The following is a 17,993-nucleotide window of genomic DNA, read 5'->3' as shown; positions in this document are numbered from 1 at the left end:
ATGGAAAAGTACTGTAAATGTGCAAGTCCCGTTAATTTAGTCAGACAACTATATCTGCTGACAAAAATTATTTTCAAACTCATTAGAAACTATTATCAACTCTTACGCTTAAAATAATAATAATACACCGCTCTTGATAACAAAGTCCACTTGCATGGCTGCAATCCAGAAACCATTCAAGATCAAGAGTAAAAAGATTTCTGATTGCAGTCTGATATGTTTTACCTGTTTAAAACAGCACAGCAGATGGTTCAGAATGAATGGAAATAAGCTCTGTTTGGTGCCATAAATGTATGTTTATTTTCCAGTCTCCAGTAAATTATTACAGTTACCATGACAAATGCATGTCAAAATAATATAACCTATTCGCAAGTTTTTGAAAGGCCAAATCATTGCAACGTAACTTCCTCTGTGATCATGGTTCTCTTAACATCTTTTTTGTGTGTGTGCGCCAAGAAAAGGAGGTCTACCTCTCCTCTCTCCCTTCATCAAGCATACAGGCTGGATTAACCATTATGCTAAGTACCATTACAGAGTGGAGCTCTAACTAATCTGAGGGCCTTGTTATGGTTGAGGTCTAGCTGAACATTTAGAGGGTGTGTATCCTGCTTTTCTCATCTGAAGAAGGTGCCCACATAACCCTAAAGCTTCCTTCTTTACCACAATTAGCTGAATCAAAGAAGCTGACTCCGTCATCTGGACTACTTTGAACCATTTAATTTCTTGGGACTGGCATTGCAATCACAGATGTAATTACTCTTTCCTCTGCGTTGGAGTGTTTTAAAATTCCTCCCACAGCACCGTTTTTATCAATAGAGCATGAGCTTCCGTGAGCAATTACCCTACTTCACCAGATGCTGGACTGGAACTGTAGGCCACATGTCAGAGAAATCAGTTAATGGGTTGTTTACACTAAAGTCTTCTTCGGTTTCTAAAAGGGCTATTACCTCCTCGGTGAACAATGCATTTGAGAATACCTGGTAAAAAGCAGTCAGAAATTATTCTCATAGCTTTTAGAATGTCAGAAAAAGCCTTAATTAGATTCTGTTTCACATGGTCACATTCTTGAATAAGTTCTGCTCCCCTAAGTTGTTGTTGTTGTATATTTATACCCTGACATCTTCTCTGATGAGACTCAGGTTCTGTATGTCCAACAGAAATTTTCCTTCCAAATATGGCTGCACTGAGGTCTCTGGTGGAGGGTCTGAGGAATTTACATGTTTGCTTGTTTGTTTGTTGCATTTTTATTTTTTTTTAATGTCAACTTGTGCTTGTTCTTTTTCTCAAATATAGTTCCATCTGCACAATATGGATTGCTAATAGGCACACTGAGCTAAAAGAACTAGCATACCCATCCAACATTCTGGGAAGGCAAATTGGGACATGACCTCCCCACTGCTGCTGCCTCCACACCAACCTGCCCCGGCCACCATTACACACCACCACTGCTGCCGCCGCCCCCCCATCTCACCACCGGACGCCCTTATCCAGCACTGTCACCCACTGCTCCCCATACACACACATACGTCAGGAAGCAATGTCAGTGGAACAGAAGAGCGTGGCACCAAAAGCACACGTCTTTTGGTTCCCAGGCTATTGTGGTGCCGGCTTCTGGAATTATGGCAGAGGTGGCAGCAGCAGTGGTGGAGGCCACGGAGGCGGAGAGAGCTAAAACAGGACATCTGGGATTGGCATCAGAAGTTGGGGTGGCTTCTGTAAATCTGGGATGCCCTGCTCAAAATGAGGCAATTGTGCCTTATGCACTAGCGAGATGCAAAGTGGATGAGATCTCCTCCCTGGGAGCAAGCAAGTCCCACTAAGCCATGGTTTAGCTTTGTGCAAACACAGCTATTCACAACCCTAGCAGAAATGTGGGCATGGATTTCACAGTTGTGCTATAGATGGTTCTGTTAGGTTTTCCAGATGCAAGGACATTAAACCATGAGGAGGACTCAATCTGCCCAGCCTTGGGCCCTGAATAAAATAGACCTTAACACAGATTTAAAGGGATGGTTGCAGCAGGAAAGGTGAGGAATAATCACTTTGCTCCCTTGCTGTGTCTGCATAAGACTTCCTCTTTGTAATGTATCTTAGACCCATTTTCAGAGTTGGCTTGTTTTTCTGTGCAAGCCTCTTCCTGAGTACAAGATTAAATGGAGAAATATATTACATGTGCCAGTAGCCTGTGACTGCACTTCATGGCAATTCTCATGATTTCAGGAGCTTCAAAATTGGCTGTTCAAAATTGGAAGTGCATCATAACATGACCTGGCTTTTGACCATGTGATCTGTTCCTTTGAGGTCAGGCGTTTGTAAAGTTCTACACACAGTAGATTCCCATGTACACACAGGGATCCAAACCTTGTATCATGGCCTTAAAAACTAAATAAAATAAAAGACTCCAAAATGAACTTTTGGGATTTGCACTCGAGGCCAATTGTCGCTTCATGCTTTTAAGACACAAACAGATTATTGGCAGCTGCCGCTGTATATAGGCAGACGCATCATGCTAAGCACGTTTGTTTATAATTTCTGTAGCATTTGTCAGTTTAAAAGGGTTTTATATTTCATAGCTCATTTATTCCAGACAAAATCAGGTAGGTTAGATGGAACATGGGGTCAGCTACTCAACAGCTCTTGGTCTCCATGGCTGAGTGGCTGTTTGAAGCTGGGTCTTTTGCATGGCTTTAAAATGCAAAAGGGGAGTCTGTCTTCTACCCCCAACCATCTCTGTTTTACCAACAAGGCTGTGGAATTCTTTACCTCTGGAAGGAGGGACACCAATGGCTGCTGGACATCAGAGAAGGATGAATCTATCAATTTTGGTTTCTCTCAGTTTCTCATGCTTCCAGTCTCCGCCTTAATTTGCCTTTTTTTAAGTTCTCACAAAAATTTGGCAGCATATTAGTGCTTCTTCTGATGTACATGATTTTGTATGCAGTTTTGCCTAAATATACACATTTTTACCTGTTTATAATGCATTTTTATACACAATTTGTCCTAATGTATGCATTTTTGTAGACATTATTTTGTTGGAGGTCTGCATTACCAAATTCAGAGAAACATGAAGTTTGAAGGGTAGCTTCCTATAAATTTGTATATTTAAATTTTGGGAAGTGCAAATTAGGTAGGTTCTCTTTAAAATGCAAACTGAACCACTTTCTCTCCACTCTCATTCCTAGCAGACACTCCCCCCCCCCTTTTTTTCCTTTTTTACTCTTCTAGGTGATTTGAAAATATGTTTTTATTTTGCATTTGGCATATAAACTTTAGAATGAATTGTTTTCTTGCTGCTTTTCTTTGTAAACTGTGGCTGACTAGGGAGGAGGCAGTTATGGAAGGTTTTGTTTATAATTGCTATTTTCCTTTTTAAAATAGTTTTGTTGTTTTTGTGACCCTGTGTGGAAAAGCAGCAGTTGGGTGCTTTAAATGAATAAGGGAATACCCATCTCCTCCCATTGCAAGCATCTTTAGTTGGGGTTGGAAGTGTTGCTGCAAGCGCTGCCATTGTTGTGGCTTGTCATATTTTGCCAGGAGAGGAACAGCCGCCACCCTGCAATTGGAGAAAGTCCACAAAGAACAAAGACTCTTCGCTAAATGACAATGGGCTGAAAGTATCTGATGCAGTTTTACCTCGGATGCTGAGCAGATCTTAACCAGGCCAGAAGACTTCTAAGGCAGCACTTTAGTCTTTTTAGGGGAACAAGACACCAATGAATAAAACAATCAGCATTTCTGTTTCATCAGTATGCATAAAGTGTGCGTGGCTCTGCACTACAAATTGCAGCAGTCAGAACCTGAAAAAAGTGAGAGCGCATCTAATTTTAACTGCATGCATCCTTGGGGCATGTCCCTTTGTTGATAGAAACAAATAATGAATCGTGGAGCAGTGTGAAATATTGTAAGGAGATCAGTTTTTTGACCAGTCTGCACTCAGTCAGGTGGCATAAATCACAGTGCTAAAACCTCTGAATATTCTTCTAACTAAAAGATACAGCCACACAGTAAACTGAAGTTAATGAAGCATAATAGCTACATACACAAGAATTCTAGACATTCGGTGGTGATGTCAGGGTCTGCCATTCATTCTTGTTTATGAAAGAAAAGGCCAATAGCATGGAATGCTCAATGAATACCACATAGAGGAAGATAATTTTTAATCACTTTTCCCCAGAAAAGTGAAACTCAAAGCAGCTTACAAAAATTAACATTAAAAACAAGGACAAAACAACTTAGCGTCGTGTGTGTGTGTGTGTGTGTGTGTGTGTGTGTGGTGTGTTGGCATCTGTCTGTCTCAAAAGACAATGGAGTGTACCTCTTGGGGTGAAGTCAAACCACAGCATTACCAGAACAAGCCTGGGCAGTGTGTATAGAGCTCCTGGGCTGCTCAAATGACAAGACTCAAATCTCAGCCTTGCTGATGTGCTCCAACGGAAAGCAGAACAGCACATTTGGTACCAGCTTGGCTGCAAGAGTTGCTGGAAGGAAGCCATACAAGGCACCATCCAACCATCTTTGGGACACGACTCCAGATTTCTGTAGGGTTTCCTGCTCCGCCATTTCTTGTCTCGAAGATATCCTGCAGGGCAGCGGAGGTTTAGGATCAGAGTTTTTCTTCTTCTAGATGGGCTGCCTTCCCAGGCTGATGAGCCCCCACCTGCCCCTCATTTCCCTCTACAACACATACAGAAGCCACCTTCTTGACCATTGGACCCACTCTTGGTTTCGTCCACCCAATCCGCCAGAGCTGTCTTCACATGCAGCAGAAGTAACCTAATTCACAAAGAGCTTGAGACCCATCAGCTGTGGTCACTGGGTTTAGCCAGCCAGTTGGAGCTGTTCCCAGGGTGTGGCCACTGTCATTTGCTGACAGCTTCTAGGAGGCCCCAAAGGAGCGCAACATGTCCCAAACCAGAGGTATTACCCCTTCCATGTGTGTGTGTTTTTTTGTGTTGGTCATACCACCAAAAGATAAGCAGAAAATTAAGGTCCAAAGGATAATAATGTTTTTGCCGGGCACCAAAAAAGCAGATAGTGATGGCATCAGGGAGAGCATCCCATAAACAGGGAACCACCATTCTCCTGTTGCTGCTTTCTGCACCTCCCTCACAGAGGGCACATGGAGAAGTGCGTCAAATGAGGAATGCAGGGTCCAAGTTCATTTATGGGGGGGGGGAGGCAGTCCCCGCATGTAAATGTATTGAGCTGAGATATTGGGCTTCTGGGCTGCATAAGGTTTATAGGTCAAAACCATCACTTTTAATTGGGCCTAGAATCTGATTGATAGCCAGTGCAGTTATACCAGGATTGGTGTTATGTGCTCAGACGGACTTGCCCCCATAGTTATTCCGGCTTCCGGCACCAGCTTTCTTGTGACAACCTTGACTGTGCTAAGATAGTTCATTCATATTAATATATCGTTCCCAGTAGCCATACTCTTCATTTCTACCAATTTCAAAAACCCATGGTGTGGAAAAGAAGAGATTAATTAAATGGATCAAACTAGTCGTTAATAACATTGTTCTGCAGCCTTCATTTCAAACATGATATCCAAAATGTTCTTGCCGTCTTCTGCCTCTGGGTGAACAGCTATTGAAGGATTTAATAAATAGGTGGTAGCTGGCAGTCTGGAGCAGTGGCATAGCGTGGGGGGTACAGGGGGGGCCGGCCGCACCGGGCGCAACATCTGGGGGTTAGGGAAATCCACGTGTTAGGGGGCACAAATCCACAGGTTAGGGGGCGCAAATCCATGGGTTAGGGGGCGCAAATTACTTGCCTTGCCCCGGGTGCTGATAACCCACGCTACGCCACTGGTCTGGAGACAAAACATAGCTGAATTGTAAAGTATGTGTAGTGGATTTCTTTATATTTGGTGTTTAAAGTCAATGGGAAATGAACATCGAAGGGGCTAAATAGGAAGATAAAAGAGGGAAGCCTCAAGCTGGTGCTACATGGAAATGTTCTTGTATAAAAGGATTATAAGAAGCCCCACAGTTTGATAAACTATTTATTGGGATAATTGGAATTTATCATCTCCCCTCCCCTTTTGTAAAGGGATTGTTTTGAAAATGTTCCCTTGGAGGGTCTCTCTTACAATAGGCACTTGGGAAAAGTGCCTTCAGATTAGACCTGCATAATGTTATGACCTCACCAAGCCCAATAAACCCATCAACCATGTTGGGCAGCCCACCACCAGAAGGGCTTGGGGAAAAGTCTTGTTTTGTTTTGTTCTTTGCTGTCCCTTGAGAACCTCAAAAGCAGGAGCAGAGGCACTATTGACAAGCCCCCAATACAAGGCTGGTGGACTTTGATTTGTCTGTGGTTGGATCACAAGATCTACAAGCCTGACGTTGGGTCTGTGTCATGGGATTTGATCTGAGAAGTCCTCTGCCCTGTGAGCAGCCTATGGGCCAGGATCTGCTGGACAAACAGGCTGCCAGAAAGGCATAGGAAAGTCTCAACTCCAAGGTCTTGCAGTGTTGCAGTGTCCAAGCAGTCAACTGGACACAGAAGAAGATGGAAGACAGAGGAGAGATATACAAGAGCACACTGTAGGGCTCCTCTGTCTCCATGGACAGAAAAACACAGCCTATACTACTGTGTGGGAATTATTTTTGCAGATCTCAAAAGCAGAAGCATCTAAACTAGTTCCCAGAAATTGCCGGCTTGGAAGATCAGTAACCTCACAAACTTTTAGCATGGCACATTACTGCTATGCCTGGTTGTAAGAAGAAGGGGAAAACACCATGTCAGCTCTGGTCATTTTTGGAAAGAGGATAAGGTCCTTCATCCCACAAAAGCATTTATGACAGAACAAATAGACAGAAGCTGAAATCGTAAAGCATTTGATCTGGCATACCAGTAGGAAAGACAAGGGAATACGAAGAGCTATCTGAGCAGAAAAAAAATAGGCTGAGGAAGAGTGACAGGCCTTCAAGCCAACATTGTTCAAAGCCTTGGCAGGAAATTACAGAATAAGAGGCTGGTAAAAAAAGAAGGGGGGGCACTCTTTCAGTAGAGTGTTACATCAAACATAGGCTCACATCTAGTTTTCCAGGTTTTCCTATCTATTAACTGTTGTTAACTGTTGCTTAATTGATAAGTTCAGGAGTGTTATCTGTGAAGCTCTGGAAATGTTAAACTGCTTATTGGTTGCATTGCTAAATATGCAGACAGAGCGATCCTAGAAGAGGCCAAGGAAGCACAGAGTAGAGTCTCCTTCCCTGCATGCACAGCCCTCCTGACTCCTCCTGAGCAGGGCAGAAGGGGCAGGGAGGGAGGGAGAACGGTTGCCTTGGTCATTAACAGTGGGCTTACGTAAGGGCACAGAAAGCAATCAGCATAAAGGCGTTTATGCCTTCAGGATGGTGGCTAATAAATTGTGCACTACCTAACTCCTAAATTATTCCACGAATATAATATATAGCCCATTTACTAATTTATTAAAGTTACCCCCTTTATTACATTATTTATGGACCCATCTTATGACTGACTCTAGCTTAATTAGAGCAATAAAAACTAATCCAAAACTCATTATAATTTCAAATTCCACAGCACCTTGTGAAATAGTTTTTGCAGCTCTATTCCTGCTCTGCATAAGCTATATTCTGGCAGGACTTCTTCCTCCCCAGATGGAGTTCATCTGCAGAAGGAAAGGAAATTATTAATAGGAAAGTTGCCTTTTTAGTTACTTTAAAGATGTCAAAGCATTAATGCGAGAAATTGGGGTGGCAAAGCTCAAAATGTGTGATGTACTGGAGCACATGCATGAAGCCTTTGACCCCACTCCATGCAGCCCACCTAGTCCTGGGAAGCTGCTCTTCCTTCCCCCACATTGACCAGCCATCAGCTGGATGCGGGGGAATAGAGTACAGCAATTTTGGCGGCATCAGGCTTGCTGGGAAGTGGACACGTCAACCTAATTCCCTCCTCCACACTTCTGATGCACCCCAGGTCGCTAATGGAAGCATGTGGACAACAAGAGCGCTGGAACGGGGGCAGGTTAAAGTTTGGGAGAGGAAGATGTGGCAGAACTGGTGTGTGCATGTTGTAAGCGGGGACAAGGGGTTGAAGATGGTGTTGAAAAGTCATAATACTTCATTCTTTCGTCATGATTCACAAATTAGAACTTAACGGTAATAACTGTGAGAAAAATAAAAGGAAAAGTTCAATAGAGGTTTCATGCTAATTCTGCAATTATTTTCTTTCTTATCTATCATCATCTTTCAGATAATGAGACCCAAAAGGATATCTTTTCCCATTCCTGAGTGTGTAAAGTTGCTGTTCAATAAAAAAAATTAATGTGGAAAACAAGTCTCACAGCTTTTTAGAATGTTCTTGTTCCATTAGAATCAATTCCACCTGCAGCTGAAATGAGTTTTGAAAAGGGGTCTGCCTCTTGATCCATTGGTATCCATCTCATGGATATGCTGGTTGGATCGTTCATTTCCCCTCACTGTGATGGGGTTTTTTGTAGAACATTTATCTTCATTCCTTGTGAAGCTAGTCTTTTGCTTTCCAACATAATATTTACAATGTATATATGGAGCATCAAGGATTTTTCTAGAGACTGTAGTGTTTGAGCTGTCATTTAAAAAACGTGGGTCGCAAAAAGGGAATTGGCGGTCTCCTTGAATAAAGACAACTTAAGGACCATAGAGCACTCTCTCGGCAAAGAGTTTCCATTGTCTATTACGGCTCTCACCTTTCTCAAACAGGAAAAAAAAGTGTAAAGATGTCAAGAAGGAAAAGGGTTTATTCTAATGTGCAGCTAGGCACATTTTATTCAGTGTCAATATATGTGTGCAGTGTGAAATCAGTTTTTGTGCAGTTAGGCAAAAGGGATTTAATAAGGAGCTAAATAGTTTCTTAAAAAGTAAATGAAAAGAGATAAATAGAAACAGAAAAATGAAAATGAATACTGGCTCCCTTCATATATTCATAAGCTTATAATAATAGTGTGCATTGGGACTATTTACTTGACTAGTAAAAAGCATTTATTGGTTCATATTTAATTTCACTACAAACAGTGCATGTAGGTATGCAAAGCAGCTGAAGGCAAACCACAGAGAGCCCCCTGGTTACATTCAGAGGCACCACACGTGTTGGTGAAATTGTGTATAATTGAAACGCATTGAAAAAGCCTGCAAACACCCTGTTCTGCCCCCGTTCCTCCCTCCTAGTGATGTTTCAGTGACGTCTTTATGATGTTTCGAGGTCACTTCCAGGTTTGGCGTGATGCATGTATTGTGCACGTATTGTGCTGCAATGGAGGGGGGAGGGGCCTCCTGTACTTGCAGCACTCAGTAACATCCCTGTTCAGGATCAGAGAGTTAGAGGTGTTTGAGCTGTTATTTTAATGCATGTGTAACACGGGCGTCGTGGCTGCCAGGCCCTTGCAGAGGTTGTCTGAGGCCCAGGGCAGGAGTCTCGTTAGAAGAAAGCCATAAATTAAAACAAAAAAGCAGCATGGGCAAGAGTACCTGGCTGCCCTCGCCTTGTCCTCTGCACAGGCCTGGTAGCTGCTCTCCTTCTGGAGAGACTCAGACCCAGGGAGGCTGTGTGAACAAGAGGATCAGCCGTGGAGAGACAAAGAAGAGAGAAGTTGAACTAAGCAATATCTTAAATCATGAGGGAAGGATTTGGGGCTGGAGTGACTTTTTGTTGCTTGTTCTTAATTGAACAAAGTCTGCTAAGTCTTTCCCAGGCCATCAGCAAAACAAGCTTGTAATATATCTTTTTACGGGCTTTTTTTAAAGTAACGTCTTCCAGGGCTGTGATGTGGAAGCAGCAAAACAAAGCCGGTTGTGACTCAAAGATCTGATTGAGCAAAGGTTGCAGGAAACCCTAGTTACAAGAATAGCTGGTGTGCTGAGATTTCAAGCCAAAAGGCTGAAATGAAACAAATTCTTTGTGATATATGACACCATCCCAACCTTAGCATTGTGGTCTTTACTAGCTGCATCCGCAGTAGAGAGTAAAATCCACCGCCTTTCTGGCAATTGCATAGACAGAGCATTCTGGGACATGCTTAGAGGCTGATGTAGAGCTGGAAGGGGCTGGGGCTAAGAGCATGAGCTATAAATCAGGAATTCTGTGGTTGAAATCTCTCCTCAGCTTGTTCATTAGCAGCATCACATTTAGGGCAGTGTGGGTAGTTCTTCCACAAAGAGCGCTGAGCCGAGGGGGCGCAAAATAATGATAAATAAAAAAGGAATTATTGTGAAAATAAGAATTATGTAGGGGAGTTCACCAACTGATGTCCTCCCTCATATTACCAAAGTCTGTCCCTGATTTTAGGTAGGCAATTCTCTCTCGACCTCAACTCCAGTCTGCAATAATTGGGACCTACCTTAGAAAACTGTTGTAAATATTAAATAATACCAATAATAATAATAATATCCCTTTTGGCCACTGCTACCTGGTAGATGAAAGATCTGGAATTCCATAACTGTAGGAGGGAGAACAGAAAAGGGCAGGAGCTAAATATTAGTTCCCTATGATTTTGTCCATGACATGAATTCCATGGATGTCTAAGCTAGAACTTCTCACCCCTGTAACTTCATCCAAATTGTGACCTTACACTGCATTCCTGGATAGATTTGTCTCAGGGGATTGCCCAGCGTAGATGATCCAAAGTTATTAAATGTTTTCAATCTCATGCCTGCGAACTATGGAAGCCGTGAGGTCCTGGGGTTAGAACTTAGGGTTTAGGTCTAAGAAATGTAGATTCAAATCCCCACTTAGGTGTGACTCTCCCTTTGTGGCGTCTCAACAAGTCACTGTCTTATTAGACAAAAGTCTCAGTGAAACAGACAGGCCACTCTTAATGCCCTGGAGAGAAGATTTAAAGTATTTGTTTATTTATTAAGACATTTATATAGGGCGTTATAAACTTAATAAACAATGTACTATACATTCTTAATAATACAAACTTAATAATACAAACTTAATAAACAATGTACTATACATTCCTAATATAATTTTCATAATACCAAATTAAAACAGTCAGTTATATAAATACAATTCATAATAATGAGCAATATATAATACATAAATAAGTAGCAGTGTCCAATTATTCACAATGTCAACTCTGCAATATAGGAAACCTTCCAAGATCCAGCCCATAGAAACAAATTGTTGTCCACCATGTCACAGTTTCTGTGCTTCTGGTCAGAAACACTGCTAAAACATCCATCTGATGTTTGATAGGATTGTAAGAACTGTGAAGGAAAATATATCCTATTTCATTTATGTCTGTGCAAAGTGATAAAGAGTAAAAACCTCAGAAATACTACCAAATGTCCCCAGAATTTTCCTGTAAGCACGGAAAGAGAAAAATCATTAATCCAATGGCTCTAAAGCGTAAAATTGTGCATTTTTTCATGTTTAGATATGTTATGAAAAGCAATCATCTTAGTAATGGTTGAACAATTCCAAATGAGCCATTATGTTTTGAGCAGAGCTCTTTAAAGGTTTTCCTTCTGAGCAGCAAATCACTTGATCTTAATGGCCTATGATACACCCTAGAGATTTTGAATTCCCCATCTCCAAAACAACACAGGTAACAGTGGTGATGATGATGATGATAAAAAAAACAGCAAAGGTGGTAATAATTTCCTGTGTACCCTCAGCTAGAGAAAGAGGAAGGCTGTCAGTCATAGGTTCACAGGCAGGTCATCAGATCAAGAGAATTTTCACCTGGGTCTCAGGCAGGCAGGATTTGAGGGCAACATGCTAAACCAATCCGTAGTTTAGCTCAGTAAGGTACAGCAGCCAGGCGGCCACATGCTCACACATTCACACATAGCAATGGTTTGACTTAGTGCGACGTGCAAACCAGCCATTGTATTCCCATGTGCCAAGCAGAGTAGAAGAATCTGCTCATATTCCCCTTGTTCTCCTCCCTCACTGTAAAATGTTGGAGTCTAAGCCCCTTGGGGCTTGTTACTAAGTACAATATGAAGCGGAAGGGATTCAAATCTGTTAGATAGCTCTGCACATGCATATAATTCATGAAACTGAGTTTGTGCCTGATAATTATTTATATGTGAACGATAATTTGGTACAGCCTTGGATCAGTAGATACTGATTAGACCTGCAACTGGTGTGGAGTTTTCCCTTCCCCTTCTTCAATAATGATTTGGAGAGGGAGATTAATGGAGTTGTTTGTTAACTGCCTTTATGAAGATGGATGTTTTTAAATAGAGCTCTGTTGAATTTTCGCTTTCATTTTGAAGGCAAGCTGTATGCTTTCAAGGGATGTGAAAACTACCCCCTGAGTAGGGAATGCATGACTCTATCCATCTCAGTTTCTCTCTGTTTCTTGTTTTTCTAATCTAAAGTTCAGTTCTCTACATTCCCATATCACTTTGCAATTAAAAAACAAACCATGTCCTCATGAAAACTCACCAGCTTTTTAGTGTGAATTTCTTCTAAGACACACATTTTTGTATACAACTTGCATTCAGTTTTGTATCCAGTCCTAGAATTTATTCTAAGATACAGGTTTTGCAAAGCAATTTTCTGTAATAGAATGCATTTTATTATAATAATAAATATAATATATAATATATAATAATAAATTTTATTATACCGTATTTTGCTCCCCATAAGGCGCACCTAGTTTTTTTGGGGGGAAATAAAGGGGAAAAAATTATTTTTCCCCCCCCAGGTGCGGGGCTGGGTCGGGGGAAGCCCGAGCTTCCCCCGAACCCAACCCCCAGAACAGGCTGCTCTTCGCAAGCCGTGGGAGCCCTCCCGCGGCTTGCGCAGAGCTACCCGAAGCCCCACGCGACTGTCCAGCGCGCCGGGGCTTCGGGATAAGAGGCAGCTCTGCGCAAGCCCTCCCGCGGTTTGCGCGGAGCTACCCGAAGCCACAGCGCGACTGCCCAGTGCGCCGGGGCTTCGGGATAAGAGGGCTCCCGCGGCTTGCACAGAGTTTCCTGAAGCCTGGAGAGTGAGAGGGGTCGGTGCTCACCAACCCCTCTCGCTCTCCAGGCTTCAGCGAAAGCCTGCATTCGCCCCATAGGACGCACACACATTTCCCCTTCATTTTTGGAGGGGGAAAAATGCGTCCTATAGGGCGAAAAATACGGTAATACATATGCATATTTGTACAGATTACTGGGCTAAAGAACTGCACTGCAAAATTCAAAAAAGTGTAAATTTTGAATGATGACTGTGTTTTGTTTCATGTCTTGCTTCAAAAGAAACATGTGGATTTTGTGGGTTTGCTCTAAGGTATGAACTGAGTCAGATTTCACCCTCCCATTCCTACCCACAAGTAAACTCTGTTTTCCACTTTGTGCTGTTTTCACACCTATTTTTGAAAACATTGTTTCCCTGATCCCCTGCTACTTCGCTAGCAAACTTATTTGTTCATCCAGCCCATCAGGATCATGTAGTGACTGTTATGTCATCACAGCACTATTCAGATTTGACTGCATGGTGACATCAGGGAAGCTGGATGAAGATGTAACTCAGATTTTGCCAGGTTCTAGATTGAACAGGGAGTGCCCAAGAGGGGCCTTGCTGCAGGTGTTTGCCTTGAGCATGTGGAAAACCCAAAGGAGCCTCCAACCAATGGGCCTAAAGGCAAAAACATCTTTTTACTCACACAGGTAACAACTGAGTGGACATACTCTGAAGCACTGCTCTAAATTGACTTTTGCTTATTGCTCATTGCAATGGGCATTCAATCACACTTTTTATTAAGTGTGCTCTGATGAGTAGGATGTACCTATATTCAGATGCACTCTCTTATTCCCACATGAAACGTTGCTCTCTCTTTTGCCATCTGTAGTAAGTTCATCAGCATTGCGCAATCCAGCACAGCAAAGGTAATAGAGGTGCCTCCCATTTCCCCCCTGGGAGCATTTTTACATCTTTTTGGGCATCACTAAATCACCAAGTCTATGGGTACAAGAATGTTCACAAAACCCACGCACCCCAGTTCAGTTCATCTTATTTTTTTTAGTGGATTGGCAAAGATTTTCCCTCTATATTCCACTGATGTGTCATTTTGTCTCACATCTGTCCATAACAGCTGCAGAAACAAGGAGCCAGAACTCAGAATGTGTGAATTCAGGAACATACCTCACTATGTCCATATTAGGTTAATGAGACGTATTCTTGAATGCACACATTTGGAAATGTGGCTCCTTGCTTTTTTGTTTGCTTGCAAATTTTTGGCCTTTTACAACACAGCAGCATCCATGGTTATTTGGAAGTACGTATCATTGTGTCCAATGAAGCTTACTTCCACGTAAGGGTGCAAAGAATTGCAACCTTAACAAAATAAATTGCTTAATTACAGAAAATTACAACACCTGCCCATAACACCACAGCCAATGTGTTAGATCCAATCTAAGTTAGTTGGTCTTTAGACCAATTTAGATAAATGGGGCAAGTTAGCCGTGACATATGTTTGAGTGGTTTCAATGTGAACTAGCTTCAACTAACATAGTCTGTATTCAGCTAAATCAGTCTTTTTTCATATGTAGAAGTGCTTTCTTTGTGTGACATGTGTAAAATTTGAAGTGGCCACAAAATGGTCACAGGATCTGCAGAGCAATCCATAATGGCAGCAAGAACATTAACAAGCCATTATGAGCTGTGATTATTTTAGAAGAGTAAGGACGGTGCTTTCAGTGAAATACAAAATAGATAGCTCTCCAGTATGAATTTATCTCCATTCTGTAGGGTGCATAGCATAATGGTTAATCCAGCCTATTTTTACCGGTGTTTTTATTCATATCAAAGTTGAGCCCTATGTGTGTAAGGGTCAAACTACACACGATGTAGGAATTCCCTGACTGGAGCTCTCAACATCTCTTTATTTTAGAAAGAGCAATCATGAACAATGGTTTGGGGGATAAATGGGATTAGGCTTATGGCACTGAGGGAAGGAGGCAGGGTCTGTCTACACCTTGCTCCTTGAATCAGTTCCCTAACTTAAAGTGCCCCAGAAAGCTGCAGAGCATGTGAGCAGGTAAAGGAGATAGGAATTCCAGTCACAATTTCCATGTCATGTGTAGCCCGCTGACCCATTTAGAGCTGTTCACAATGTTCCAAAGTCAATGATGACTATTTCCATTGGCATGATTTGTCTTGGTCCCCCACCTCCTCTCACCTAAAGAGGAGACTTACACCTGAAAAAATGTCTCTAGAGTTTAAATTTAACTACTAGGAATTGTGATGCAGATTCAGTGAAAGAGCAGTGGAAATAACTGTTGTTCCTTTTTGTTGCAACAGACGAACCAAACTCCTGGAGTTCTCCCTCTGCCACCTCCCCAGGTCTGCCGGAAGTAACTATTTCCCTTGATGACATTGTCTCACCATTATCTTCATCACATCTAGCCCAACCCTCTGACCCTTCCCACCAGATAAACCCAGAGCCAACATGGGATATCAAGAGGGAACATGATGTAAGAAAACCAAAAGAGCTTTCAGCAAATGGCCACAAAAAGAAAAGGGTAGGTGAGCAGAGAGAGAGGTCTGCAAGTCCTAAAAAGGTAGACAGGTCAAAGCACGAAGAGGCTTCTCGGAAAGGAAGCTCAGAAGGCAAGGGTAAGGCTGGCGAAAGCGGCTGGCCGGCGTCCGAAAGCAAGGCGGTTGGACTGAGCACAATGGCCGAGGCTGCGGTACAAGATCTTGGGTGTGCAGGAACCAATGATGAACTGGCCGGGAGATCCAAGTGGATGGAAAGCAAAAGAGGAGGATCGCTCGGTGCAAAAGATCACAGTGCCTCAGCTGTCACAGGGAAGAAGTTGGCTGCAGCTTCCGAACACGTCAAGCTCGATTCCATTGGTGCTACAAAGACATACAGTAGCAATAGCAGCAGCTCGCATGGAAGTGACACGGATCACAGCCAGAAGGAATCTGAACGGAAGCTCAGTGAGTTCCCACGGAAGGGACACCTCCACTCCATTAGCACACGTAGCACGAACACGACAGCCCGGAAGGCAACTGTCTCACCAGGACCATGGAAGATTCCTGGTTCTGACAAGCTACCTGATGTACTAAAATCTGGCACTTCAGCTATGAGCAGATAAATCAGGGACTGTTGCCTTCTAACTGTTTCGCAGTGATGCAGAACATCCTTCTTAGCGTCTGTCTCACATTGATTTACTTTAATTTATTTTAACTGTCACACACACGCATACATGCTCAAAACACTGAGAAATGGAAACAATAACATGTATTTCCATGACAACGTGCATAGCGTCCTAATAAGTTGAAGCAGCATATAGTCACACAGTATTTAAATGTGACCCTAAAGTCCCCCAGTTTCATTTCAGAGACTTTGGCAGCTATGGAAGAAACCAAAATAATATGAAGGACAGTCAACCACAAGGACAGTGCAGTGTAGCTTTAGTATGTTGTTTTCCACTGCATGAAGGACTTTGGATTTTCGTTCAAACTTTATATCAAGAAACTGGAAGAAGTTAGAGCAATCACAAACTGGAACATCGCCTTAAATAAAACTGCACGGAGAAAGCTAAAAGTGGAAAAAGAAATCTTTTATCTGAGTTAAATGTTGTAAATAAATTGTTCTCAACATATCCAGACAGGGGTTTGAAGCATTTGAAATTGTATATCCATGACATGTCTCCACTGTTAACACTTTGGAAAAGATCACCGAAAACCAGTAGCATAATTCATTATGCAAGGTGTGCAATCCTAGTGGATTAGCTGGTGCGATACCATTTCTACTGCCATTTTTTTGAACAACCCATATTTCTGTATGTTGGGGTGGAATTGTATCCACAAACCTAGCCTCAAAAAGGAGATTGCCACAGGTTACTCACACTCCTCCCCCCCCCCCCATGCACCAGGATTACTTGGTACCATAAAAATTTTGACATGGAGAACTGTAACATGCAGTTCCCAGACCACTATGATGAGAAGGTTGAAAGATTGAAAAATGCAGTTTCCTTTCAGAAAGCCTCCATTTCCTGCAGGAACTAATAATTGCCTCAACACTTGTCCAACTCTCATTTAACACGACTATCCTTGAGTTTTTGTCTCCCATCACACTCTAGGAAATTCTAAGGCAGAGCTCCAAGAGACATCCTCATCCGTTATCTAAAGTCATATATACATCAGCCATCCAGCTCTTATCTTGCTTCCATATTTTTATTCAGAACATTCTTGCTTTTAACTTTCGAATCTCAAGTGCCATGAGAACATTTCCACCCACGCCAGTGAAGAACAGCTTCTCCAATGAGCTCCATTAATCAATTCTTTATCCCTGAGAGGTTTGCTATTTTCCCAGCAACAGCAATACAAACAACAGCAACTCGGTAATAATGTGGGTTGTGTTTTTTTAATAAATAAAAAAATCACCAAGATAACTATGCTTAGGAATGATGTGTTTGGCAAACTCTCGTGTAACTGGGAAATACATTGCTCGATGATGGAGCAAAAATCCTGTTGGTGGAAGTTTTGATTTGGAGAAGGCTGTGAGGCAGTGATGGGATGTTAGCCATTCTGGTGATGGGCAGCGCGGGAGAACAGCCTCTTGCTAGCTCTCCCAGCTTCATTTTTCCTCCAGGAGATACGGAGGCATCGTTCTACCATAGTTGGGAAAAGTCAAAAGAAAGGATTTTGCACCTTTTAAACAAGATGCTTATTTTAAGAACTAGTCCCATTATAATTTTTTAAGAAAGCACAAAGATATGTAGCTGTTTACAAAATATATATATATATAGTTTTTAATTAAGAAATTAGAGATATATCTTTATCCTCCAACCTAGACATTTGGCATAATTCACTGTTAATTTATTAAATCTGGATGTTGGACAAAATTTCCCTAATCTAAATGGAAATGCACATCCATCAATATTATTTCCTATGTATAATGAACAGAAACAAACAGCATTGGGGAGTAAATAGTTGAGATTATGCTTGCATAAACTCCGATTTGCACAGTGCCCAGCAAATCCTTGTGCGGTAATTGCTTTATGCGGTTGTAATTGATAACCTGTGAA

The 17,993-nt window shown here is 42.1% G+C and overlaps 1 protein-coding gene across 17 annotated transcripts in view; it reads left to right on the top strand.

Annotated features, from left to right (window-relative positions):
* MAGI2 (membrane associated guanylate kinase, WW and PDZ domain containing 2) overlaps window positions 1-17,329 on the top strand; it is a 618,641-nt gene extending 601,312 nt beyond the window's left edge. For 15 of the 17 annotated variants that reach the window (XM_079993549.1, XM_079993547.1, XM_079993552.1 and 12 more), the window contains one exon: window positions 15,256-17,329. In XM_079993549.1, the coding sequence (XP_079849675.1) occupies window positions 15,256-16,055 (800 nt within the window). In that variant the 3' untranslated portion in view covers window positions 16,056-17,329. The remainder of the gene's footprint in view (window positions 1-15,255) is intronic. The other 2 variants (XM_079993542.1, XM_079993543.1) reach the window with 2 other exon arrangements.
* Window positions 17,330-17,993: the final 664 nt, after the last annotated feature.

Source organism: Podarcis cretensis (genome assembly GCF_951804945.1).
Source record: "Podarcis cretensis genome assembly, chromosome: 10".
Lineage (NCBI taxonomy): Eukaryota > Metazoa > Chordata > Lepidosauria > Squamata > Lacertidae > Podarcis > Podarcis cretensis.
This window is presented reverse-complemented; position numbering and strand designations above follow the sequence as displayed.